Raw genomic sequence first — 27,708 nt, 5'->3', positions numbered from 1 at the left:
TGACATGTAGTCAGTGTAAACAAAAAATTCCTTTATTTTTGTGAAAACACGCAAACACTATCATTATACATTAGGGAAAAGAGCACAATTTAGTATACTACTTATATACTATGTAAAAATATTGTTTGTTATTATTTTTTTCAACAATGACATCTAACAACCATTGCCTCAAGTAAAGCCTCCTGATTCTTCAAATCTTTTGCATCCTCATTAAAACACAGTTGTCTTAACCCCCACTGGTTCCATATTTTATATTTTGTTACCGTAATTGAAATGGTAAGTTGTTTATTTTGACTAATGTATACCATAAACTACAAAAGTCATGAAGAAAAACAGATCTGATAGTACATCCTATTGTGATGTCATATCAAAGCCATAGATGTACAAAACTCCATACATTTTTTTTATTTTTATTTTTTTATCATGACTTTTATTCAGTTGCAGCTACTAATGAGAAAGGACTGTTGGCGACTCTGAGGTAGAACTCTGTTTCTCACTGTAATGTTGAAGTTTATTCATTCATTTCATAAACTGCTTTATCGTAATTAGGGTGGCGGGGTGTGCTGGAGCCTATTCTAGCTGACTCTGGGCCAGAGGTGGGGGACACCCTGAATTGGTGGCCAGCCGATGGCAGGGCACAAGGACAACTATGCACACCCACACTCGTACCTAGGGACAATTTAGAGTTTCCAATCAGCCTACCATAGATGTTTTTGGAATGTGGGAGGAACCTGGAGTACCCGGGGGAAAACCATATAGGCTGGGGGAGAACATGCAAACTCCACACAGGCGGATCGGCCTGGATTTGAAACCAGGACCCCACAGCCGTGAGGGCGACGCGCTAACTAACCACTCACCCGAAGAAAGACCAGAAGAAAGAATACGCTCTCTTTGAGGCACTTGGTGGTTTATGCTAGATATTTTTAGATTCTTGGTCTAGAAATGATATCACACAAAAGCCTAATGTGATTATAACTTTGAAATTTCTCAATCAATAAAAAGCAATAAAGGGTACTTTGACTCAACCCGCCCACCTCCTGGCTGAGAGGCATCCCAATCAACTGATCTGGTCGGGTGCATGATGAGCGTGTAAAGATTGCAAACATACATTTTTGAGATGTCGGGGTGTATCCTTATAAAATCCATTTTATTTACCACTACTTGATTGAATTTGAACTACAGTCTTTTCATTATAGCATTCTATTTCAAAGCAGATGGAGAACATTAACCTGTATGAGGAACTGGGAAAAGATTGTGTGTCTGTTGTCTACAAAGGAAGGCGAATGGGCACTCTGAACTACATAGCCCTCAAATGCAGTGAAAAATCCAAGAGGCCTGAAATCACCAACCATGTAAGATACTTTCTTTGCATGCTCACATGTTTAGAGAGAGAGAGAGAGAGAGAGAGATATCGAGAGAGAGAGATATCGAGAGAGAGAGAGAGAGAGAGAGAGAGAGAGAGAGAGAGAGAGAGAGAGAGAGAGAGAGAGAGAGAGAGAGAGAGAGAGAGAGAGAGAGAGAGAGAGAGAGAGAGAGGCGGCAAAAAATGGGATGTGGGAGGCAATCGGAGTACTCAGAAATCCCATGTACGCCTGGGAAAACATGCAATCTCCACACAGTAAGCACACAACTGGGTTTGAACCCTCGACCCCAGAGGTGCGAGGCCAATGTGTTAACCACAATGTTCACCGGGCCACCGGTAAATCATTATATTGGAATAAAAATTGAAATAAAATACACACAGAAAATGATACAGGAAATACTAGTGTCTTGGTTTAATGGGTTGAGTCTATAAAAACTATAAATAATTGAGTTATCAGCTACTAAAATGTGTGCAGATTTTTATGGGACATCCCAATATTTTTCCTTGAAAATACATTTTAAATGGACATTAACAGTAGGGGAAAAGGTTTTAAAGCCTCAGTTTGCATTTCTTTTTATCACAATTGTATAAACATACCATGAGGCATGTTAAGCCTTTATATCCAGTGTAGATGTTCATTGTCTTGGTACCTCAAATTGAAATCTATGGTCTTCATTAAACATTCCAGTGCAGTTTGGTGATCTTTTTCCCCTTTGATTGTAGGTCCGACTAAGCAAAGACCTGGACCACCCAAACATTGTACGCTTTTATGAGTGGTACGAGACCAGAAAACACCTGTGGTTAGTGGTGGAGCTCTGCACAGGTCAGCTGAGCTTCTCACAATAGGTGGAAACCCATCACAGCATTTTCTACAGTTTTTCATTGATCTGCACAGATTTTAATGTCTTTGTGAACAATGTTAGCAGTTTAACTACAGTTTCCTGGTTATTTTTAAAAAATCTCTAATTAATAACCATTACATCTACTTTGTCTTGAATATGTTAGGTGGTAGTTTGGAGTCTGTTATTATTAGGGATGGATGTCTACCAGAAGACGTTGTGAGGAAGTTTGGATGGGACTTAATCAAAGGGCTCGAGCACATCCACATGTTACAAATAGTTTTTTCTGATTTGACACCATCTGAGGTTTGTACATGTTACCATATGTATCAAGTAGCAAGTATATACTCATACTTTTTAATGTATTATTAAGATTTTTGTTTCCAATTATCTCTCATACCACAGATCCTGGTGGATAGTAGTGGCTCATTAAAATTAAGTAATTTCTGTTATTCCAAGAAAGAGGATGATCCTCCTGATTATTTCTATACATTATGTTTAACATGTGAAGACAAAGGGAAAAGGAAATATGACTCAAGATATCAAGATCTTAACATCAGGAAAAGGTTTCAAGGTTAGTTTTCTTTGTGATTTTAAATGACTTATGTATAACTGACTAAAATGTCAATGCAAAAAAGTGCATGAGTGATTGACATGTAAATCCTGCTACGCTTATATCCATAATTATAATGATTTATTTGGATATGCCACCATTTGTATGTCTGCTTGATGAAAGTGTATACTTATTGTCTGTTGTACTTATGTGGGCAAATTCTTGCCTATAATTAGCACCTATCTTTATTTTTTATCAGGCTCACCAACTTACATGGCTCCAGAGGTTCTCCAAGGCTCAGAAACTACAGTGAAATCTGATCTTTGGTCACTTGGTTGTGTACTCTACTACATGTATACCGGTATGTTATTTATTTGCCAAATTTTAATGATGTAACATTTCACTTTACAATACATTGCTTTTATGAACAAACTGTATGTTTTATGTTGGGCTGTGTAGGTGAACCACCATTCTCCTCTAGGACCTACAGGGAACTAAAGGAAATGATTTTATTTCAGGAACCACCATGTCTGACACAGAAAGGTTTAAACATGAACACAAACATTAGCGTCACTAGCGTGTGTTTGTTTCTTTTTGTGTTCTTTTTTAAAATCATTTTTCTGATTGATTTCAACCTCTACATACTTTTTGTTATAGTGTCTCAAGCAACTCCAAGTCAGGATTTCAAAAATATTCAGGAATGTTTGCTGGAAAAAAACCCCGATGACAGGTTCAAATAACTATGACTCAAACACGTGACATTTTTGGTGTTGAATTGGCTTCGGTGATAAATTATTTCAATTCTTTGTTGTTTTTCAGAATGATGATGCCAGAGTTACTCAAGCATAGTTTCTGGGCAATGAAAGAGACAAATTAGTGTCAGATGATGAACAAGAGGATGGCCCAATTGTATTTTTTTAATAAATAAATCAAACCAATCTACAAAATCTACCTTCAGAGTAAAAAAAATGTTTGATTATGACATTTGTTGTCAATGTGTTCATATAGTTTCTGAATATTGCATCATTCATAATGCTCATTTCGACCCATTTTATGCATGAAACCATTACAAATATAATTAAAAATGAGTGAAAGGCCTTTTTCTGTGTGAAACTTGAGAAGCCAACAGATGCTACCTGGTGCCTTCCCATGACAACTGGCAAAGGTTAGAAATCTGACCTGCCTGCAGAGCTCCTTCAATAGCCATTGATTAACCATAGTATAACAATATTAACATTGCAAAATTGTGCAAAATACATCTAAATACTATCTACATTCATTTAGATTTTAAAGTCAACATCAAATTCATTTTTTTTTTGCATAATATACTCTTAATTTCTTAGGTAGCTGCAATTTCCTTGTCGATGGTCTCACTATAAACTCAACTTTTATTTGTTTTGTTTTGTGTATCCTAGCAACGACGGAACATACCATTACAACACGGTTGCCCTGCACAAGGGAAACTTCAACGATTAAAACAGTTCGTGTTACAAATGCTCTATATGTGTGTCAAAAAAGAGATTATATATTATGCATTCAATGAAACTGCCGTGGTTAGATGCGCTAGTTTTCATTTGCGCCACTTGGGGTGGGGTTGAGTACTCCGTTTGCGTCACTTCTGGTTGGGATGTCGAAGGTGGGAGAGCACGAAAACCAATTGTCAGGTAGGTTAGCAATTACTCGAGTTTGAAATTTCTTTAAATTGTTATCGATGCAAGCGTGAGTATCTAAATCTGTTTCACATTTCAATACCAACATTTTGCAAATCACTTTTCATTCCTGCGTTCTACAATACAGTGCGATGTTACAGGGAAATGTATCAATTTGATACGCATGTTGAAATCTAAACGTTAAGTACTATACTTTTTTTTATATTTTTTCCTCTAAATACAGATGGAGAACTTTATCTTGTACGATGAGCTGGGTGGAGGCTCAACATCTATTGTCTATAAAGGGAGACAGAGGGGAAATCTAAACTATGTAGCCCTCAAACGGAGTGACAAAGTCAGGAGACCTGAAATCACCAATCATGTAGGATAATATGGGAGTCATGTTACTTATTTATACTGTAATCATCAAAATATTTTTTAGATTGATTTTTTATTTCTCCTTCAGGTCCGTCTTTGTCAAGATCTGAATCATCCAAACATTGTACGATTTTATGAGTGGTATGAGACCCAAAAGCACTTGTGGATTGTGGGTGAGCTCTGCACAGGTCAGTGGTATAAAGATATAGGTGGGAAAATTAATTGAAATGTTGATATATTGCAAAAAGTGAACCAACAGGTGCTACATTTATTTATTAACTCAATTGTTGCATGAGTGGTTAGTGCATTGGCCTCACAGCTATGGGGCGCTGGGTTCAAGTCCAGGTTGGTCCACCTGTGTGGAGTTTGCATGTTTTCCAGGGCTTGCGAAGGTTTCCTCCCATATTCCAAAAACATGCATGGGAGGCTGAGTTGACACTAAATTGCCCCTAGGTATGAGTGTGAGCGTGAATTGTTGTCTTTCTCCTTGTGCCCTGTGATTGGCTAGCTCAGGCTGTCCCCCACCGCTGGCTCAAAGTCAGCTGCGATAGGCTTCAGCACCCCCGCCACCCTAATCAGGATAAAGCGGTTTAGAAAATGAGATGAGATTAAACTCAAAGGTTATCGATATGCTACTGCCAAGAATTGTAAATTGTAATAAAAAGGCTGTATAAAAAAGTTAATCAACAGGTATTAACAAAATCTACTAAAATGTTGTCTCTGTTGGCTCCTTGGCAGCCATTAACACCCCAAGACAACCAAACCCTATGGACCGATCGGTCATTCATTTGCCCATCTTAGTCCAAATGGATTTGACGTCTGGTAGCATCACTGGCACTAAACCTCAAGCCATTCTTGAGTTATTTGCAGTCTTGTAGCCTGAAATGCCCTACAATTAACTCATTGCCTGCCATTGACGGCCAGAGATGTCCAATCCAACATTCGTTTAATTGCTATCAATTTCCCAATCAAATGGATTGAGTGTGAAAACACGAAAAACAAAGAGTGGACAGAGCTACTGCCACTGGCTTCCGCGTGACGGCGCCATCTTGGAGAGGAAAAAATACATTATTTGGACAACGTCGGCGGGCCGGATTAAAAAGCCTAATGGGCCGTATGTGGCCCGCGGGCCGTAGTTTGCCCATGGTTGATCTAACCTCTAGTACACCTCTCTCTTTGTGTGTTAGCTGGTTCCTTGGAGTCTGTGGTAAATCGGGACACGTGTCTCCCTGAAAAAGTTGTGAGGAAGTTTGGTTGGGACTTGGTGAAAGGACTGAAACACATTCACAAATTAGGAATCATTTTCTCTGACCTCACACCAACTAAGGTTTGTATATATAACACCATATTTGTCAACTACCCAACATATTTGTAAATTATGAAAAATATACAAACAATTTTGTTGAGTTCAGATTATTTATTAGTATGTTCTCTTTCCATCATTAGATCTTGCTGGATAGCGGTGGCACTCTAAAGTTTAGTAACTTCTGCCACTCCAAAACAGAGAGAGAAACATTTGAAGATGTCTTTTCATTGTGTTCTTCTGGTGATGATTTGGAGGAAAACTATGAATATGACGATGTAAAAAAAATCTTCCATGGTGAGAGTTGTTCTATTATTCCTTGTCTTATTGTTGGGTAATGCACATAATGAAATACTAATAGGACTATTTACATATTCAGGCTCACCAACATACATGGCTCCAGAGGTCCTTCAGGGATCAGAAACAAGTTTTAACTCTGATATCTGGTCTCTTGGTTGTATTCTCTACTACATGTTCACTGGTATTGTAAACATACATGCTAAATTGTATTATGTGTCTTTATTTGCAGTCACAATATACATTCAGTACTACATGTTCACTGGTATTGTAAATATACATGCTAAATTTTATTATGTAGTCTTTATTTGCAGTCACAATATATGAATATTGAAACCATGCAAAACACAGTTATCCAACTATAATATATATATTTTTTTTTCTCACAGGTAAACCACCATTTTGCTCTGTCAACTACAATGAACTCAACATATTGATTTTACACCATGAACCTCCACCGCCCATACAGATAGGTATACATATACATTATTGTATTGGAAAGAATAGATTCACCTTTAAAAAAAAAAAGCAATTGGATTCAAAACACTTGAATTTTATTGTTTTGTACAGGGTCTCCAAGTAGTCTTCCCAGTCAAAGTTTTCGAAATCTTCTTAGTGCTTTACTCACAAAAAACCCTAATGACAGGTCAGACAAATACATACATTACATGAATGAACACTATAATCACCCAATTAAATTTTAAACATTGATAGTTGAATGTCTTGTCATGTTTCCTTTTCAGGATGAAGTGGCCAGAGTTATTCAATCACCATTTTTGGTCTCATGAACAAAATAAGGAAGATGACTTGGAGGAAGTTGAGGACTATGACCATGATGATGATGAAGAAGAAGATGAAAAAAATGGAAGGGATAGTGGTGTCTCAGCGGAATGGGGGTATGTTATCTGACAATTCTGAACACTATTTTTATCTACATCCAGAATTACTCATGTTTACTGGAATTGTGATTAATGCATACGTATACTGTACCCATACCAAGAACTTGTTTTGTTTTTTTTGTACCCCAACGCTAATCTCCACAGATGCAAAATGATCCATAACTCCTTTCTATTAGAGAGGCAAGCTGATATTTGTCCCTACACTGAAATGGCAAGTAGCCTAGTCACCAAAGCATCGGGGAAGTCAACTTCATCATGGATGAAAAAAACAAACAGACCAGACAGCAAGACAGAGACACACACTGTCTATCATTCAGTGATGAAGAGTCAGGAATTAGTCAGAAAGTATGCAGAAAACACAAAAAGAAAGGAAGTGGAAAATAACGAAGATGGAACTGTGGCTCAACAATTTGATAAAATACCACAACCCAAAGAGTCATTCACACTAGGTAAATGTTTTTTATTTAAGTTTTTTATTTTTTTTTACACTCACTAATGATTTGGCTACACAATGCAGAACATCAGGTGTAATATTGATTCAGTAAAATAGATGTAAGAATTTTCTACATTCTTAATTACGTTTTTACATAGAGCTGTACTAACGATTGGCTTTTAACCTACACTGGACATTGGCAGAGTTTTAGTAATAATATTTTTTATTGTACTATTGATGATATTGTAGCCTTTTCATTAGTGTTGACCTTAATGATGTAGTTTTCTAAAATAGCTATTCATGTTTTCTCACCCTTTAAAGTTGATCCATCAGACTTGAGGCCCAAGAGTGACATGGTTGAAAACACAATTTCTCTACTCAGGTACCCTATTTCATATCTTTTTCTTTTCAAGTTGGGAACTTTGACCAGTGGACAAAAAGTTTTTTTTTAAATGTCTGTTTTAGCACATGTGAAATTTCAAGAGAAACCTGCAGCATCTCGGATTCTTTAAATTCTAGTCCTTCTCAAAGGGATGTTGTTAAGGTACTAACAAACTGTCTGCTTTTTCCATATTCATACATTGCATGTCTGTCCCAGAAATGCAATGGTTTGGTTTTCATCATTTCATACATATACATTTTTATTTTCATTTAATTTTCATAATGATTTTTTTAGATATACTTTAAGTTTAAAATGGATTTGCTGCATTTAACAGCTGCACAAGGATAAAACTCCTAACTAAATATACCATTGCTCACCTTCGAAACATCTCAGTTTTGACAATTTTAAGGAATTTTAAAGACATTCATTATGTTCTACATAAATTAGTGCAGTGCCTATTTTTTTTTAATTTTTTTTTGTTCTAGTACATTTGTTGAATTGGCCCAGATTATTTGCTGTATTTCGTGATATTATTCCCATTGAAAATATTGATTCTGAAACTTAAAAAAAATCCTGGTTTATACTCAATGATGTAGTTCATTCAAGAAAACTATAAGTCGAGCATTTTCATTTGAAATGATTATACATTGACATGCATACATTTCTACCAGTATATTTGCAGGAGAAAACATCACATTTTCACACCTAAAAAAATACTTAAAAGTCCTTTTCAATAGACCAGTTGATTTATAGTCCGAATATATGGTGCTTAATACATGGATATATTGGAAATAAGGTTTTCGAAATATCCTACTATGAAACGTGTTTTTCCTTTATTCTTTTTCAAGACCACAAATGGCAATGAGATCACATCAATGGTGAAAGCTCTTTTGCATACTGAATCGGACCTGATTGTTTCTCCAATCATGGACAAAGCAAAGGTACAGTAGTACAAATATAAATAAATGTAGGAAAAATAGCAAACAAAAAGTGTCCTTAATTCCTATTTTTGGTCCTATTTTTAAAGTTGTTTTAACAATTGTTACTTACTATTATTCAATGATTAAAAGGCAAAACAAACATCAACAAAAATACAGCTATATAACGCAAAATGAATAATTTAATCCCCAAATGTTTTGAAACTGATCTACTTTATTCAGCACATAATGTTTGATATTGAATTATAAGGCTACTTCAGGTTTCTACATTCTAATTATGTTTATTCATATTATCGTTGCAAATAACTTTTCATAACAACTGACTATTATCCTTCCTTTAATTTGATTATGTTTCACTTCTTCATTTGGCCTTAAATGTCAAGTAATGTTTCTGTTTAATTGTTTTTCTAAACCTAAAGATGTTTGCAAAGTTGTTAACTTAACAAAACACATACTAATCAGCCTTATTTCATTTTGACTTAAGTGATACGTATCTCTAAATGGATGATTGTCTAAATGTGTTTATTATTTTGTTGCAGATTAAGTAAATAATTATGGCACTAAAACAGATCTAAATTGGCTTTTACATTTTGTTGCTGTTTTTGACATTTTCAGATTCCCAAGAGTCCTGCTATTCAGTTTGATTCTAAAATCCTGGGTGTGCCAGCATATACAGGTATTTTGTCCAATTCAGAATGATGTTCATGGTTGGAATTAGGGTGTAAAATGATCATTAATTACCAATTAATCAGACTCATGTATAATTTACACCACTAGATGGTGGAGTTGTCCTTTTATACCAACCAATCTGCTGTACTCCAATGTTTACCTTTGCTGATGCAAAAAAAATTGTCACAAAAACCATCGTTTGGAAATGAATAATGGTTTACCTTAATGGTTCATTTATTCATTCCTAGTTAATAGTATCGCGTATTGACTGGAGTTTAATTCTAAAAATTTAAATGGTAGCAAAATTCCTTTTCAGATGAACTGAGAGTTTTATAACATTTGATTTCTCTGGTGACCGGTCGCCTAAAGACCTATGCTATGATTTTTGTTATTGTTGTTGTGTTTAGGGGTTCCTTTTGATCATATTCCTATTTCTTCAAAAATGTCACTGAAGGACTTTACTAGCTATTTAAGTTGAATTTAATAAAATAATTCTTGGAGATATTCCAACTCATTCTGAAACCTTAATAGCTGCTCAGTCTATTCAGTGTGAAATGCTTCATATTAGTATCATATTATTTGCCTTGCACTTGTTCAATTTAGTAATTGAAACTGGACAGTGTTGCATCCATTGTCATTTAAAACTGCAGAATGAGAAACCTGAAGGAATTTGACTCAATGCAATTTGAACCTTCTAAGCGCAACCTGAATGCTATTTTTGATGTTTCCACAAGATGTCAGTCACACTTGGCACTATAGTCATGAGGGTGACTTAAAAGCAATATACTAAAAGCAATAAGGCGTGCCTCTCATCTCATACTGGCACTATATCATTTTTTTCTATTTTTACCCTTCTTATTCAGGCACAGCAAACCTGAACAGTTGTGTATATGTTAGAAGGTTGGTTATTCCAATAATTCAGTCCTGGAGGCATTCAAGCAAATTCACTCTTTGACAAATTTCCAATTTATTATTAAGCAGAACATATTCTGTACTATAATTATTTTTGCGAGAATAAACTATGTCCTTACGTCATCATCACATCTCATTTCTTCAGTGTTTTAAATTCTTGAAATTGCTTTAATCACAATCCCTGCGCATGTCACAGTTGCATATATTGCATGTACATTGCAAATTATTCTTCGTTCTCTTCCAGTGGATCAGCTTCTATTACTTAGTAAGGAAGACTGGAGCATCTTCATTGAACACCTCTGTTCATCCCTCGAAGGACAGAAAACATCAACTACTTCCACAGCTATTCAGTCCACAATGGATTTGCTGTGTTACCTTTGTTTTGTGGTTAAAGATAAAGAAGTTGCTAACCGACTGATGAACTCAAAAATGGTAGGGTTGCGGCTTGTACTATATAAATAAAATGAAAATAATTAATATTAGAATAACTTTGAATTCCAGGAATATATCCAAGTATCACTACATCTAATTACTTTACGAGTACAAAATTACTTATATTGGATATTTTCTCATCTCTAATTTTCTGTGTTTTATCTCAGTATGCTCATTCTCACTTTGGAATTTTTTCTTTTTATTTAGCCCCAGTCACTTAATCTGCTGTTACAACAAGCACGTAACTGGGACGTGTAAGTAAATGACTCACATTTTTGGCAAATCAATTACTAAACGTTCAGTGGTCACGTATTGGCAAGATATCATTATTGCTACTGTTAAAAAAATGGTTGCACTATTGGTGTATAGAAATTCACTAAAGAATGAAACAATATTTTCTCCCTTATTTCTACTTCTTGAGCAGGAATTTTGAACAAATATACAACCTATCTTTTTTATAATTAAAGTCTATTCAATAAGTCATAAAATCATTGTTAATTAAATAACATGTTTTTCAGGCGGAGCATTCTTCTCAGGGTTTTGGGTCTGCTGGCTCAACATTGTACTGAACTTGAAGCAAACAACTCAGTTTCTGAGGTAGGAACACAAGCAAGGGTATGCACATCATGTACAAATCATCCTGTATTGAACATTTGGCGTCAAGGCTTTCAGAGGGATAACTACACTGTAAAGACAATTAGTTATCTATCATTACTTAAAACAATATATCTCAATGAACCACCCATTGAAATGCAACAAATATTTACCCTTAAATATATCAGACATTTTACTCATGTATTATGAAAAGAATGCACGTATACATTTGCAGAATTTATAATATGAAATATAGTGGTCTTAAAATGTGTTTAGATCTTTGATTTGAGACAACAATACAATCGTATATTCTTCTACAGTAATACCTTTTTAGATTTTTTTATTTATTGAACACAAGATGTTGGCATTCAAATTAGAGGGTGGAAAAAATATGTGAACTTTTGCAGAAATTACTTCAAACATTTTCTACAGTTTCAGATTAGACAGAATTTTAAACCATTCCTCTTGTCAGAATTGCTTCAGTTGAGTTATATTTTTTTGGTTGTCTGCAATGTATGGCTCTCTTCAGACCATGCCACATAATCCCAATGGGCTTTAGGTCTGAACTCTGACTTGGCCACTCCAGAAGTCATAATTTCTTCAGTTTGATCCATATTACTGTGTTGATATACTGTTGATATACCCTTATTGCATCAGGCATCCTCCACCCTATTTCACCGTTGGGATGATATTCTGATACTGGTCTGTGGTACCCCTTTTCCTCCACACATAACGTTGTATGTTCCTTTTAAATAAGTACATTTTTGTATCATCTGACCAAAAGATGCTGTCTCAGAACTGCAGTGGACCATCAAGATGGTATTTTAAGAACTATTAACGTGCAGAAATGTCCCTTTTTTCTGCCGCGGTTACCTCCGTGATATCTTCCCATGAACACCACTCTTCTTTAAACTTTTACATATCGTTGAGATATGAACTTTGGCTCGAGGATTCCTTCTCATCTTAGCGACCATTCTGCGTCGTGCTCTTTCCGTGATCTTTGAAAACTGCCATGCCTGGAGAGAGTGGAAACTGTCTTGAATTCACTTCACTTGTAAATGATCAGTTTAACTGTTTAAACATGGGTAAGACTTTATAGCTTTGTATCCCCTACCAGCCTTATGTTTAGTTCAACAATTCTTGCTCACATGTCTTCAGAGGACTCTTTGTTGCTGGGCTTGGTTCTCATAAGACAATGCTCCTTCTGAACTGCTATTTCAAAACTAGTGTGAGTTTTTAAAGGACAGGGCAGCTTGAATCGACTCCGACAAACTCCTCACACAAATAAAAGTATGTTGGACAACACCTGATTAAAATTAGTGTCTTTGTGATGATCAGGCCACATGCTTTGCCAAATCTATACAGAAAACAAACAAACTTTTTGGGTTAGTCCAATGTACTTAGTATAAAAGTCATTTTTTACACAACATTTTCCATTTATTATCGTTTCTCAGTTTGAAAATCCATGGCACTCAGCAGTAAAGTTGTGCTTAACATGTCTTACAGTGGAACCTAGTATTTTTTTCTCAGTGTGTACTGGTTTTAATGAAAAATTATACTTCTCGCTGTACTTTACCTCAGGGTAACAACTTTTTGAGAGAAGGACAAAGCATTAAATTTGAGCATATTTGTGCTTCTGTCTTTCTGAGATTGCTTAACTCCATCTACAATCTCAGCAGGGATTCTCTCTTGGTTGATGTGTGTGTGTGTGTGTTTTGCTATCATGATGTAAACAGATGACCAAAAAAAGCTCTGTGTGTGCGCATGTGTGTGTGTGTCTCAGCAGGGGTTCTCCTGCTGCAGTCCTGATGATTGGAGTGTCAGGACTGGGTTTAGTTACCATGGTAACTGTTATACAGTATAGTAAGACGGTCCCCCACCACCACCAACACCATCACCCACCCAGCACACACTGCACGTGCACACACAAGTCTGATTTCACCCTTTCTCATCTATTTGTTTTGATTCTCTCAAACTCATTTTTTGTCATGGGCCACATTGTAGTTTCTATTTCATCCAGAGAGCTGTGTTGTCTTCCAACTAGGCTGGTAAAATTAATTGATTCATAAATTGACAGCTTTTCCGATCGTTAGTTCACTTTTGGAGATTCAAATTAGTACAGGGCGGCCCGGTGGAGTGAGTGGTTAGCGCGTTGGTCTCACTGCTCTGGGGTGCTGGATTCAAATCCAGGTCACGTTCACCTGTGTTGAGTTCGCATGTTCTCCACGGGCCTGCGTAGGTTTCCTCCGGGTACTCCGGTTTCCTCCATCATTCCAAAAACATGCGTAGGCTGATTTTTGAACAAAAACACAGAAAAAATAGATTAAAAAATTACAATTATTGATTTAGACGGGGTAAAATCAGGAAATGTAATATAGATCTATACTCTTCATTTGATTCTTAAACATAAAGTTGGCACTGATCATTGACTTTTCCGGGCCAAGCAAAATGATGTGGCCGGCCAGATTTGGCCCGCGGGCTGCCACTTTGACACATGTGCCCTAGATGAGCCACCCAACGCACACGCACAGACCCGAGCGCACGGACACATACACAAACCCAAATTGCCATTGCCACCCTCACATAAAATTAAATGGGTGTGACATTTTGTGGGTTAATCACATGCAATTTTGGGAAGCTGGGCCTTAGCAGCAAACAAGATATATACTTTTCTTGTTTACTTATCATTGCTTCTAAAGTTTTATGTGGCTCCTACAGGGGTTTAGCCTGAGAGGCTTCCGTTGTGTGCTGCTCATGGTGTTTAATGGGGATATGCAGACTTAAGGCGTTCTAGAAGTTCACAGTACTATAATCTTAAAGAGGAGGATGAATAATGCTGCTGGAGCCCTTTTAGAGCAAAAATGCTCCAAGCATCCAGTGATGTGTCAGAATATTCCCAAGTATTCTTTTTGTAGGGAAAAGATGAATTTGAACAGCTTGTGTTGATAAAGGACACAATAAAGATCAGGAAAATAGCAGACAAAAAAAAAAATGAAAATGAGATGGTGTTGTGTTTGTTTGGGCAGAAAACATAGCAATGTTTCTCAGTGACACTTTGCATTTTACCGCAATACATTCAACATCATTTAAAGGTCATTACATATTAGTTAATTTATAGAAGAAAATTATAATAGATACCGCTCATTGATCCCTACATTAAAATAGGAAATGGGATTTAAATGTGTCATTAAAATTCCCTTTTAATTTGACTATTTTATGTTCAATCTGATATAGTCGCTACTGTCCTATCCAAATTTTCAAAACATGCAACACCAAGCCAACCTTTGATGTCAATATAGGTTTAATTAAAGGGAGTGTAAACTCCTTTTGATGATTTTCTTCTATATACATGACATCTCTTTGAAGATAAATAAGTACTGAAAACGCATTGGCACAAGCTGAGAACAAGTGAGTGCTGAATCTCTGAGTTATAGGCAGAAACTGCTTTGGTCTGACTTTTGACAGTTTTTGTTTTAGGCGGGTTTAAATGGGACTTTATGTCATCACGATGCTGTATCTGAGAATTGTCACTGCTATCTAGCCCGTCCCTGCCACGATATAAGTCACTTTTGTTTTTAATTTGAGAAATGACCACATTTTCAAGATCCTACAATGCACTAAAAAACAACATAGTGAAAAAACAACATAGTGATATTATTCATACTACAAAAAAATAGATTACTTACTACAATATGCGGCACACAAATGCCTGACGAGAACATGCCAATTCCACATAATGAGGACCTACATTAGATCAAACCCTCGATCCCAGGATTGTGAAGCCGACGCTCTAACCACTTTCCAAAGGTCCACCACTCCGACAACAATATATGTTTTCTCCCTTCTGGGAACTTTTTAATTTAGTATGGCATTTGAATTGCAGTTGTAAAATTCTTACCACTGCATATTAAATAAGCATATATTTGTTTTCTGTGTATATGTATTCATACATGTAATAATCTGTCACATTTTACATTTTGTTTTACTAACTTATTTTGACCCTTTGCCTAAGAGCCTTACTGTTCTCTTATGGGTATTAAACACTAAATAATACATTTATATTAATTAAAAAGGTCATATTAATGGAGATGGTTTCAAATACATTACTTTCCTAAGATGATACAATGCCAAATACTGTTTTATTCAATCAGAGTTTATTTTACAAATAAGAGAAAAATATTCTTCCAACTAAAAGGGAAATAATATTCACATTTTTGAGTTTTTGATAATTACTTTGTACATCTGATCTTTAACTTCTTGTGTTTTTGAGTATGATCAAGTCAGCAGAAAATGGAGGATGACAAACATTCTTTATACTTGCAGGTAGTGTCCACAATTTCAGAGCTGCTGAAGGATAATTTGAAGAACAGTCAAGCAAATAGGTTTCTGCTGCCACCACTTGGGGAATTTTTGTACCTCATTGCCTCTCAGGTAAGAGTTGGAATGATAGCACCAATTTAAGAAATATTATAGATGTCTATAGAAAAAAATGCTTTAGAAGGTAATTTTATATATACATGAGAGCTTATTGAACTAAAAGTGATAGTGCTGTTAAAATAGATGATTTGAAATAGAAGCTATTGGGAAGATGATTGTTATCTACAACTGAATCTCATCTAATACTTGAAATTGGTGTGATTTTATTTCAATTTACAAGACTATTTGATAAACTTAAGGACTAATTGAGCATCTCTTACTCCCGTAAACCATTTAAGATGAAATACTTTTTTTTTTGCTCTAGAACAGGAATAAGTTTAGAGTGTTAAAAGTGCCTCTCAATAAATGTACTGAGCTCTATGCTGTCCTTACATTAAAAACACTTAAATTATATATCCTGAAGCCTAACTATAGGCTATAGGTGTTCATGTTTAAAATATTAAAGCACAGTGATTTATGATCATTATCCTGCAAGTCAACATACTAAGTATTTACCCATACTTGATTGCAAAGCTTTTTGGTTCAACTTTAACACCATGTTGCAGTATAATAAGATTTGAAATGCAATAATGGGAGTAATCCTTTTTCCCTCATTTGCATTCTTATAATTCATCATCCTACTTGTTTGGAATCCTAGCAACACCAAACTACTTTGACGACACAGCATACTTGGAAAAAACACACACACAAAACTGGTTGTTACTAAAGATAGAATCCAGAACAAGTTCATATAAAGTGCATTGCAGTGCTCTCCCTTAGATCACATTTTTAGTAGAAAATTATTATTAGAACTGTTTTACTCTCCAATGAATGGCATGTACAGTATCCATTCTATTTTTCCCCCACCACAAGACTTTGTCTTTTGAGTTGAAATTGTTATTTACTTATTTTAATTATGATTTGGTCGATTCAGTATTTTTACTGCATTGCCTAGATTCCTACTTTTTAATGGATCATTTACATAAGAACAGAAAAATAAATTATATGACAGTGTTTGGTCCAATTCTCAAGGTCTTTTGAGTCGGCTTTGCATGTAAGTGATGTTAGTGATTAGTTCGAGGTTAGTCATACCATTGAGACTTGCTGTTGTGAGGCCACTTAATGCATTTGGCTTTCCTTTTCAGGACTGAGTGTGCGTGTGTGTGTGTGTATGGCTATTTGGGTTTCTGTCAATGACAATGATTTGTTGAGTCTTTAGTGCTGTGTAGGCTCGTATTTCCAACGATTTGAGTTTCCACATGGCGAATGCAACTTTCTTTGGCAGGGCCAGTATGATATTGATGGCGGTAATACTCAATATGCCGAGTCCTAGACAGTTGGCAGTGTGTTATTTGTTTAATTTCCTACCTTAATGATAGGGTACACTGGTGGATCCAGCCTCTGTAGATTGAGATGTGAACAATATACATAGAAAAAAAAGGAACTTTTTTGTACTAATTATCAAAACTTTATATTCTCTGCAAGTTTGTTTCAGCAATAATAAGCTTCATGTACATTCGAGGCGTTAAGTTAAGTCTTTACTGAATACCAGTATTCCAAACTAATTTATAGCAAACATTTCTATAACAGTTCATTAACAGAACATTGTAGTTTTCCCATTAATCTATTACGTCCTGGCCATTAAAGCAATTATATGCACACGGGAATGGTAATCAAGATGTCATCCTTCCCCTGTTTCCTGACGTGACCCTGTCTGGCCTTTTCCTTGACTTCTCTCCACTTCCATTTCCACCCCATCATCGTGCTGCCTCCCTCACACTTCCACTCCACTCCTCAACTGCCCCGCCAGCTCCACCAGCACACATTCATACCCCCTCCCAACACTCCTCTCACCAATGCTCCATGTCTTCCTATGACTCTCTACCAGGAGAAGAGAGGCTCCCCTGAGGGCCTGTGGTTCGTTCCCGCTGCCGCCTACACTAGCTTAATGAGGAGCCTGCGGGAAGGGGTGAGTGTCTCTGTGTATGTCTGTGTCTGTTTTTGTGTCTGTGTAACTGTGACTTGGTCTCGTGTGTGTGTGTGTGTGTGTGTGTGTGTGTGTGTGTGTGTGTGTGGTGCAGGGGATCCCTATGAAGAGTAATGATAAAGCAGCTGTGGGGGCCTAAAGCGTTGTTTGCCAGCTGCAAGTCAAGGGCATATAGAGCAGTCACATGCACGCAATCCCGAGTGTGCACGCACACACACACCCTTGCACACCCACACACATCTCTTTACCTGCATCAAACGCAGCCTGCACAGCTTATTGCCCTGACCTCAGCAGCAATTAAGGCCTCCAGACACACATACAGTGTTCTAAAGGCAAAAATATTAAAATTTATTTAATTTTTGCCCTCCTTTTTTTACTCTTCTGCAAATCATTATTGTACCCGCCCCTACATATTTCACATAAAAATGATCACACTGAAATTTGTTTAGCCATTTAAACAAAAATTATCTGTACCAAAACAATAATACCTACAGTTACAGTTTGGATGATTGGTGTATTTTATTCATTTATTTGTGTGTATTTTTTCTCCATGTGGTTGCATTTGTAAATCAATGGTTTGATAGTGGATAGATGGATAGATAAACAGGCTGATTATGAATTCATATCATTATTTATGATTTTGATATACATGTAACTGAGGAAACAACAGGCAGATAGAGAGGAAGGAAGGAAGGAAGGAGGGAGAGTCTCAAAGGTAAAAGGGTCTTACAAGGGTGGCCCACTACAGCAGAATGAATATAGATGAAACTCTGGTCTGCACAGTTGTCAGTTTGTATCTACTGTTGCTTCATTACCACTGGGACGAGGGTGGAGATAGATGGGGGGGGGGGGGGGGGTGACAGGAGCAGAGAGAAGGGTTGTGGGGAGAAGAGGGGAGGTTGACTTATTTATCATTATTGAGCTGTGAGAGTATGCTGGGCACACTCACACAGACACACACGTGCACGCTCAGATACACAGAGTTGAAGGAACCAGAACCTCATCCTCAGACCCAACTTTTTTCTCTTTCTTTTTTTTCCCCTCTCCATACTCACCCCTCCTTCAATCATATTTCTCGCTCCCTCATGTCCGTGAGCTAGTTTTTCCATTAAAAAACACATCCATTCAGTCACTCATTTATGTTCTACTACTTGTCCTATTTAGTTTAAATTGAAGACTATGCCAGCAACTTTTTCCTACCATTATAAGGAATTCATATAGTATGAAAAAAAACTAAATTTATATGCAAATACTAGGTACCTTATGCTATTTATACACATAACTTTTATAATTTTCCATTGTACATTCAGATATGTCTAACTGCATTTTATTTTAGTAAACAGATCACAATCTCCACGAGTTATGTGCAACACACTCCACAAGAAATAGAGATGTATAATATTCATGACTAATATTAAATAATGATGTCAAACTCTAGTACTGTGTAGGCAGCTTCTGTTGAACCTTGGCTTCATTTGATCATCTTTAATTTGGAAGCGAACAATGCATTGGTTTATATCGTAAATCAAGACGAAGATGCACATTGGGGGCCGTTTTTTTGCAATGTGGCTTCCTCTGATAGCTATTTCTTGGCATATGATCATACACAACTGATGTTTATCAATCAAAATCTGTCTATGACTACAAGGTTTTTACACCCAATCTGTTACAGTTCATTTCTGACACACTGCAAACGGTAAAAGCATTAATAATGTAATAATAACATATTGGTAGATTAATTCTTGCCTCGTGCCAATCAAAACAGAGCATTGTTATTTTTTTAACTGAATGTCTTTGTGCAGTATCTTATTAGATATATAGTAGAATGTGTGTCGATTGTTTAAGCCCAAGAGAGGATATTATAGTATATGAATGATGATGATGGAACCCCACCCCCTACTCCACACACATTTTTAATTAAGTCATTAATGCTGTGGGCATTTCATGGTTATTTATTTGGAGTGGCTCACGTTCAGATGTCTAAGCAGAAAAAGATTGAATGTGTTGAATGCAAATCCAGTGCCACACAGTATTTAGTACATGACAGCAATGAGATACACTGCCAAGGCCTTGTCTAATGCGCTCCAGGCAGTACGGTTTTGATGGATTCTTTGACCCACCATATCACCCCTGGCCCCACTTCACTGCTGTTTAGAGCTTTCCTCATTTATAAATAAAGCACTGGAGAGAGGGTGAAGTATTGTTGTGCTCGAAGGGCACCCGTCCAAAGAGAACATGGTGGTTTTACCAGTGAAAAGGGGGATGGCAGGGAGTGACAGGGGAGAGAAAAAGGATCAGTGTACTGGGAGAGGGGGATGCGATGGTGGGGAGTCACAGAGAGTTCTACTTGGATGGGAGAGGGGGTTGTACAGAGTGAAAGCCAGGTTTCCAGGCCACACTCAAGCTGCAGGAAATTGTTTGTCATTCTTAATTCCTGCTACTCCTGTCTATGATGAAAACCACTCTGTTTGGGTGCGTGTATTTGCCTTACGGCTTACACACTCTAATACTAGGAAAGTGGTAAGCTAATTAATGATTTATTACTATATTCCACCAAAATAAGTCATATTTACATCATCATCATCAGTCATTAATATAATCCTGTCATTAAAATGCAAAAATCTTGCCTCCGTAATGTGTAGTTTTTATCGACAGCCATATTATAAGACACACTTGCAGATCTAATGAGATGCAATATAAGGGATGCGTCAAGCTTTCTAAATGTTGGTTAAGGTCTTTTAAAATAATAATATGTAAATGTATATTTTAGGCTTCTTAAATATATTCTTTAAGTCATTTTATAAGCCGCTTGTCCTCAGGAGGGCCACAGGTGTGCTGGTCCTTACCTCATTTAGGTTGACGGTAGCTGCCTTCTGCATTTAAAAGGGGTGGAATGACACATTTCGATTGGTGGCAAATAGAGTTGGAAAAGAGCAAACAACCCTATTCTAGATACACTGGCTTGGACACGTCAGCGAAATGGCAAACACCACATCTTTAACACATGCTGAACTTTTTTAGAATCAAATTGTTCAAGACTTCATTTTCAGATTTCTTTTGTACCTGTAGCTACTGTGTGTGTGTGTGTGTGTTTGCCATTTTCCCCCATCTGTCTGTTTGCGCCTCTTCCTGTTGCTCTGAGTTTTTCTTCCTGTCTCCTTTCTTTGAGGATATTAGCTGTGTTACATGTGATGCCTGAGGATGATAGATGGCGTGTGTGTGGCTGCCATAGAAGCAAATTCAAAACCAGGTGCACTGCCTTCCAAAGGACTGTAATTACAGGAGGGAACCACATCAGACACATATATTTGAGTGTGCATCTAGCATCAAGTAATGTGATGTGATGTGGCTTTGCTGTGATGTGAGCGAGACTCTGAGGCCAGGTGTTAAGATATTGGGATATGAATCTACAGTGTGATCTGATCGGCAGTTATTTTTTTGTCCCCATGCTGAAATTTACCAAAGTTGTTTGGAGGGGTGGTTAGAGAATGTGTAAACTTGTCGGCATTGCAAAAAAAGACTGCTTTGGTTAAACCCAAGTGAGCTGAAGAGATTCCATGGGTGGAAATCATGTAACAATCAAAGAAACAAGACAAACAGAAAGTTAATGAAGCTGAAAACATTTTAGTTTTGATGTCACTTCTGCACGCTCAAATGAAAAGTTCTTTTTGGGACTTTAATTAGGGTGCACATTCTGCAAAATCTGGACTGAAGGTTTGAAATTAATGAGAGGTAATTAAAAACACCTTCGAAATACTCCACTTTTTGTTCTAAAGCTACCTGACTGTTCCTCTATTTTTTATCTCCACCAATTTACATGAATGAGATGCTGATTCAGAGAAGCACAATTAATTACTTGTTTGCTCTTCAGCTTTTAAAAAAACTTTTTAGAACATATCTTAGCACCATGCATTCTAGGGAACATTCACAAACTTGTAAGCTTTTTCTTGCAAGGAGTCATTAGAGAAGAACAGTAATTAGCAGGCTCAAAATACTTTTAAGACACAGTGTTATTTCATTCTTTGGCAAAACAGTTGTGGTAGTTTTGTGGCATAAATAATTGTAGTGTGGATTGTTTGCCATATTGGTTTCATTTGGAGAGTGTGCATCCTTAAAAGCACACAAAAAACACCTTGATCATGTGTATCCGAGCAGAAATAATTTTCTTGAACTATGTGATTTAAACAAAAACCCAAAGAATTCTGTTTTCTTTTGTATCAAAGTAGAAAAAAAAACATCAATAAAAGCTACTATTACTGTTTTTTTTTTTTTTGCCAATCCAATGGGAGTATTTGAAATAGTTCCTGGTGTCGTCAAGTACCGCACAATTTCATACAGACGGGTTGGAGCTGGAACCCTAAACCCTGAGTTCTAATACTAAAAGTAAAACTTTTGGTTATGCTTAAAAGCTTGACATTCATTCATTTTCTCTACCGTTTATCATTACAAGATAGGTATGGGTGCTGAATCCTATCCCAGCCAATTTGGAGCACTAGGCGGAGGACACCCTTAATTGGTTGCCAGCCAATCGCAGGGTACACTGTGACAGACGAACAACCATTCATGTTCAAACTCATAGATAGGGAATTTGTAGTGTTCAACCATCTTACCATGCACGGGAAACTGGAGTACCTGGAGAAAACCTGCAAAACTCAATGCAATGGGTATTGAACCCTCGATCTCCAAACTGTGGGGCAGACATGTTAATCGTTATTTCAGCATACCCCTATGATAATATTAATACGTTGATTTTCTAGAGATTAGATTGGTTCTAAGTATGGAATGACAAGGCTGATGAAATAATGCCGCAAGTTATAATGAGAACAATTCCCTTGTTCCTCAATACACTGTGTCAGAGTTTGATGAGGCTAATGTAAGAGGAAAAATAATTCCTTTTTTCTTTTGCTTTTTCCCTTTCTCTTTTCTCTCTCTCTCCCTCTCTTTTTCTCTCACTCTTCCCCTCTCTTTCACTCATTCGCTCTCTTTCAGTCTTTCTCTTTGTCATTCAGTTTTTCCTTTAAAATTCTTTGCAGGGAAACAGTCTATTAAATACATAGATGGTGAGTTCTCCCCCGTGGGCTCATTAGTGTACTGGCCCTCACGGCCTGGAGGATGCTGGAAAAGACCATTGTGCCAGCTCCCACAGGGGTGTCAGTAGAATCTTTATACTATCGTGCTGTGCAATCCCTTGGCATTGATTACACAATGTGATGGACTTTATTGGATTAATAGATTGGTTGTTGAATCACTTATGCTATGTCTAAATAAAGATGGATCACAGCCTGACTACTGAAGCATTGTTGAATGTCAGATGTGCTTAAGCAAGCTTTATTTAAATTGTTATTCCTTGAGAGTGGTCCTGCTTCGGAATTTCTTCTCACTCATCCCAAAGGTCTTTGAGGTGAGGGGGTTCAAGTTCTTTCACATGGACATGTCTGAGCATGCCTCCCTGAGACCTGCTTTGCAAATATAACACATACTGCATCCATAGACAGGCCTTATGATAACTGTTCCCACTTTTTGGCAACAATAGTGTAAACGATTGATTGATTCACAATGTTTATGATATGTATATGTATGTGGATTGAAAGTTGGACTATCCTGTAAACTGGTTGCAAGTTAGTTGTAGGGTGCACACAGAAATTTTTTTGATGCCAGTGTCTTTCCATATAATAAACTGAGCATATGCTAATCATTTTTTTGTGGAGAAATTACAAAGCTGCCAAGCTTTTACACATGGATCACAAATCAAGTTAACTTGTCTTGATTCTTAGCTGTCCAGTATATTATCTTGTGTTTCTTACTAGATCTAAATCACAAATAGCCACCGTTCTTTGTCATCCATACAATCCACTATTCTACTTCACCATTTGCTCATGATGGAGAATTTGTACATCATGAGCTTTATCTATCTATCTATCTGTCTTATATTAAAGTTAAAAAAACAATGTCTTCAGACAGCCAGATGGATAGCACCATCAATCAAACAATGCATAAACCCCAACTCCTCACAGTCTTAACAAAAGGAGAAACAAAAATGTTGCAATTAAGTATCAAAACAATGACATGCTGTCATCTCTCAATATCTGTCAGGATTGCAACAATTTACTTAGTAGACTTATTTTTTAGCCTTTTGAGCCATTTTTGAATGGAATGCAATTAACGTGTACTTTATGAATAGGCTGAGTTGTGTTCAAGTGATGTAACAGAGTGAAACACATTAATAACCTGACAGATAATGATTGCTACTCTGTTTCCTATCTCTGCAGTGACGCTCCTGGAAAAACTCATTTCTTTTGCCTATGGGATTTTATGAGTCTGACCCCATTGTCTGAGTAAAATGACTCAGGCGTGTGCACGCCCATAGCCTCTTCATATTTATGTCCACATTTGTCTTGGTGTTAGTATAATAACATGAGTGTTTGCCTTTTGCTGTTTACAGTTTTTTATTAGTTCAGTACTCATTTGATATTTGACGATTCCCTCAGCACATACAATGAATCTTGCCATATTAATTACATTCTGGATTTCTACTCTGTGCTACAATCATACATTTTTAGAGTTATACCTTGATCTTTCAATAAAAAACTTGAAATAGAATGACTAAATAAAGAAAAAACATATCAAGATTTAACAACTTCACATTGAATCAATCTTAAGTGTATATATGGTTAAACAGAAATTATTTCTTTCATACAGTTACTTTGTGTCAAGAGATTTCATAGGCTACTTTTTTCAAATAAATCATTGTATAGCCATGTTTCTACCGAGTATCTGGTACAGGCTTAGTAGAATAGTATATCTTTTCTGTAAGATACACTAAAAATCGTGCTTCTATCCACCAATTCAGGTAGGTGGTATTCCATTTAGACAGGGGATGTTGCGTTCTATGGCATCATATTTAGCATGACTTATACTTTCCATGATGCAAACACGATGGAGGATGGTATAAAAACCTGAGCATGAGAGCAGATTGTTAGGAGCAATGGGGGGTTGAATCGATGACAGTGTCTAGAACTTTAATGATTCCTCAGGAGTTCAAAGAAGATGCTGTTCAGTAAACTAAACATTCAAAGTCAAAATATTATGAGAAAAAAATATTAGGGCTGTAATGAATCATATGGATGTATTGATGTTTGGCTTCAACAAAACTTTTAATGACTAGGCAGGAGTAGTTTCATGAAAATAACAAGGACTTGGAAATCAAATAAGAAAACCAAAACCGACATTGAAGGACATGGAAAACGAGGCACTTGGAACATTAGATGGCAACTTAGAATGATGCAGACACAGCAGACGATCCTACAAAGACTAACAAACACACAAGGTAGGATTAGACAGACAAGGGTTGATTACAAAGTACACACAACTGATTACATGAGAGAAGGGAAACCATGAGGGACACAATAGGCAACAAGCAAACAAACCAACCAAAACCCCAATTAACCGTAAAAGTCCTGCTGCTAGTGAGCGACAACGTATTGTGCCGTTCATTTAATACCATTTTTAGACTAAAAATTCCGGCTTTGCTAAGAAATACTATCTCTACCATAAAGGTGCATCCACTGAAAAAAACTAGACTATTAGCATATGACATTATTCACTGACTTAGTGGAGTAAACATAGCGAATTAACCTTCCAGAGGGAACTCAGTCTGCAGCCGAGAGCAAAAACAACGTTTGGCTCAGTAAAATAGTATTTTAGAGAAATCTAAAAGTGCTCAAATATAACCAATTAGAATTTGGCTGTTGCTGCCTCTTAGCTAATCATAGTGCTTGAAATTGTTTTGCAATTATGCCCCAAAAATTGCAGTCTCTCTACATAAACCCTTATGTACAAATTTATCATTACATTTCAATTTTTTTGTACTTATTTTTTTCACTAAGCACTGTGCTGTCTATCCAATAGGATGACTCCATTGTTCATCACATGGCTGCAAAAACTATAGAGAACATCTGCACAACTGTTTCTGGGCCTTCTCGCTGCCTGATGACAGTAGAGATAGGATCTGCTCTGTGGCACCTATACACTCACTCCTCTGTGGGTGCTGTCAGACTCACCAGCATTTCTGTAAGTTGACACAATCACATGTAGGTTAAGATGGACATTCAATCAAAATACATACATTATAAAAAGAAAAGAAAAATATATAGAAATTAATAAATGTGTATGTATGTTTACATAAATGCCCACACACACAATTATTTGATTTTATACAGTGAGTTCAAAAGATAAATATTTGAACACCCTGCTATATTGTCTTAATATACAAGTTCCCCTACTTAGAACTCATAGAGGGCCTGAAATTTTCATTGTAAGTGCATGTCCATTGTGAGAGAGATAATCAAAAACCAAAAATCCAGAAATCACAATGTATGATTTTTTTAACAATACCGTATATGCAAATAAGACTATAAAAAGAAAAGAAAAATGTATAGAAATTAATAAATGTGTATATATGTTTACATAAATGCCCACACACACAATTATTTGATTTTATACAATGAGTTCAAAATATTAGTATTTGAACACCCTGCTATATTGTCTTAATATACGTTCCCCTACTTAGAATTCATAGAGGGTCTGAAATTTTCATTGTAAGTGCATGTCCATTGTGAGAGAGATAATCAAAAATCCAGAAACCACAATATATCATTTTTTTAACAATACCGTATATGCAAATAAGTATTTGAATGCTTAAGAGAAAACATACATAGTGATTTCTGGATTTTTCTTTTTAAATCATCCCCCTCTATGATTTCTAAGTCGGGGAAACTTGCAATATAGCAGGGTGTTAACATACTTTTGGATTCACTATAAGTGTTTGTCTGTCTTTTCTATTGTGTGAACAGGCACTCTCCAGGCTAAGTCGAGGAGTCCCCACAGTCTTTTTAGCAGTGATGGAGGCTTGTGGCCCTGCAGCCATGTTAGAGGCTGTGAATGGAGCAGAGCCCAAGGTCCAACAGCACCTGCTTACTGCTATGGCCACTGCCTTGGTTGATTCACATATACAAACGCAGCGTATAAGACAGATCAGTGTAAGTATACAAAATCCTTGCTTTACATGTTGGTCTACAAGCATTACAATCTTCAATAGCAAGAAGGGGGGAGAAAACCATTCCATCTTCATTTTGTTGCCTTTTTTACGGCTTCATTTTCATTCTATTTTGTAAACATGGTGAACTAATGGTGAACTGCACCAGTACTGAACTGTGTTCAAACTGAGGCTCTGTCAGCACTTACTTATTTAAGTTTTTATGAGACAGGCCATCTTATGCGTATGCGAAGCGTTAAATTGGGTAAGGCAGAGGGTCTAAAATTGATTTTAAGATTTTTAGCTCCGAGTCTAGCATTGGTAATTGACTCTGAACTGAATTTATTTGCATTGAGCATTGCCAATTTAACACCAGAATACAAACTTAGTACTTCAACTCTGCTCTAATTATACACTGATATGCATTCACCCATCTTCTCTCCCCCTTTCCTCTCCCTTGGCACAAAGACAGACAGTCCATGAGTTTGTTTACACAGAACGCACTCTGTTAGTGTGTACGTATATGTGTGTGCTGTGTGTACAAAAAAATGTGTGCATGTTGTATGTGCACATCCACACTAATATACAGTGTGTGTCACTATCTGGGCTAATTGGCTGAGGGGATGTGCC

General features: G+C 36.7%; 1 protein-coding gene across 1 annotated transcript in view; it reads left to right on the top strand.

Moving 5' to 3' along the window:
* The first annotated feature begins 403 nt into the window (after positions 1-403).
* The window catches only part of ulk4 (unc-51 like kinase 4), a 63,414-nt gene continuing 36,109 nt past the window's right edge, over positions 404-27,708 (top strand). Inside the window, exons 1-21 of the mRNA XM_077721696.1 lie at positions 404-478; positions 1,215-1,352; positions 2,087-2,186; positions 2,369-2,508; positions 6,229-6,382; positions 6,465-6,566; positions 6,772-6,855; positions 6,953-7,028; positions 7,126-7,278; positions 7,426-7,730; positions 8,036-8,096; positions 8,180-8,258; positions 8,945-9,037; positions 9,650-9,710; positions 10,860-11,047; positions 11,255-11,301; positions 11,566-11,644; positions 15,965-16,072; positions 17,946-18,026; positions 25,953-26,114; positions 26,897-27,082. Of these exons, the coding sequence (XP_077577822.1) occupies positions 1,215-1,352; positions 2,087-2,186; positions 2,369-2,508; positions 6,229-6,382; positions 6,465-6,566; positions 6,772-6,855; positions 6,953-7,028; positions 7,126-7,278; positions 7,426-7,730; positions 8,036-8,096; positions 8,180-8,258; positions 8,945-9,037; positions 9,650-9,710; positions 10,860-11,047; positions 11,255-11,301; positions 11,566-11,644; positions 15,965-16,072; positions 17,946-18,026; positions 25,953-26,114; positions 26,897-27,082 (2,397 nt within the window). The 5' untranslated portion in view covers positions 404-478. The remainder of the gene's footprint in view (positions 479-1,214; positions 1,353-2,086; positions 2,187-2,368; positions 2,509-6,228; positions 6,383-6,464; positions 6,567-6,771; positions 6,856-6,952; positions 7,029-7,125; positions 7,279-7,425; positions 7,731-8,035; positions 8,097-8,179; positions 8,259-8,944; positions 9,038-9,649; positions 9,711-10,859; positions 11,048-11,254; positions 11,302-11,565; positions 11,645-15,964; positions 16,073-17,945; positions 18,027-25,952; positions 26,115-26,896; positions 27,083-27,708) is intronic.

Source organism: Stigmatopora nigra, chromosome 7 (assembly GCF_051989575.1).
Source record: "Stigmatopora nigra isolate UIUO_SnigA chromosome 7, RoL_Snig_1.1, whole genome shotgun sequence".
In the NCBI taxonomy this organism is placed as follows: domain Eukaryota; kingdom Metazoa; phylum Chordata; class Actinopteri; order Syngnathiformes; family Syngnathidae; genus Stigmatopora; species Stigmatopora nigra.
This window is presented reverse-complemented; position numbering and strand designations above follow the sequence as displayed.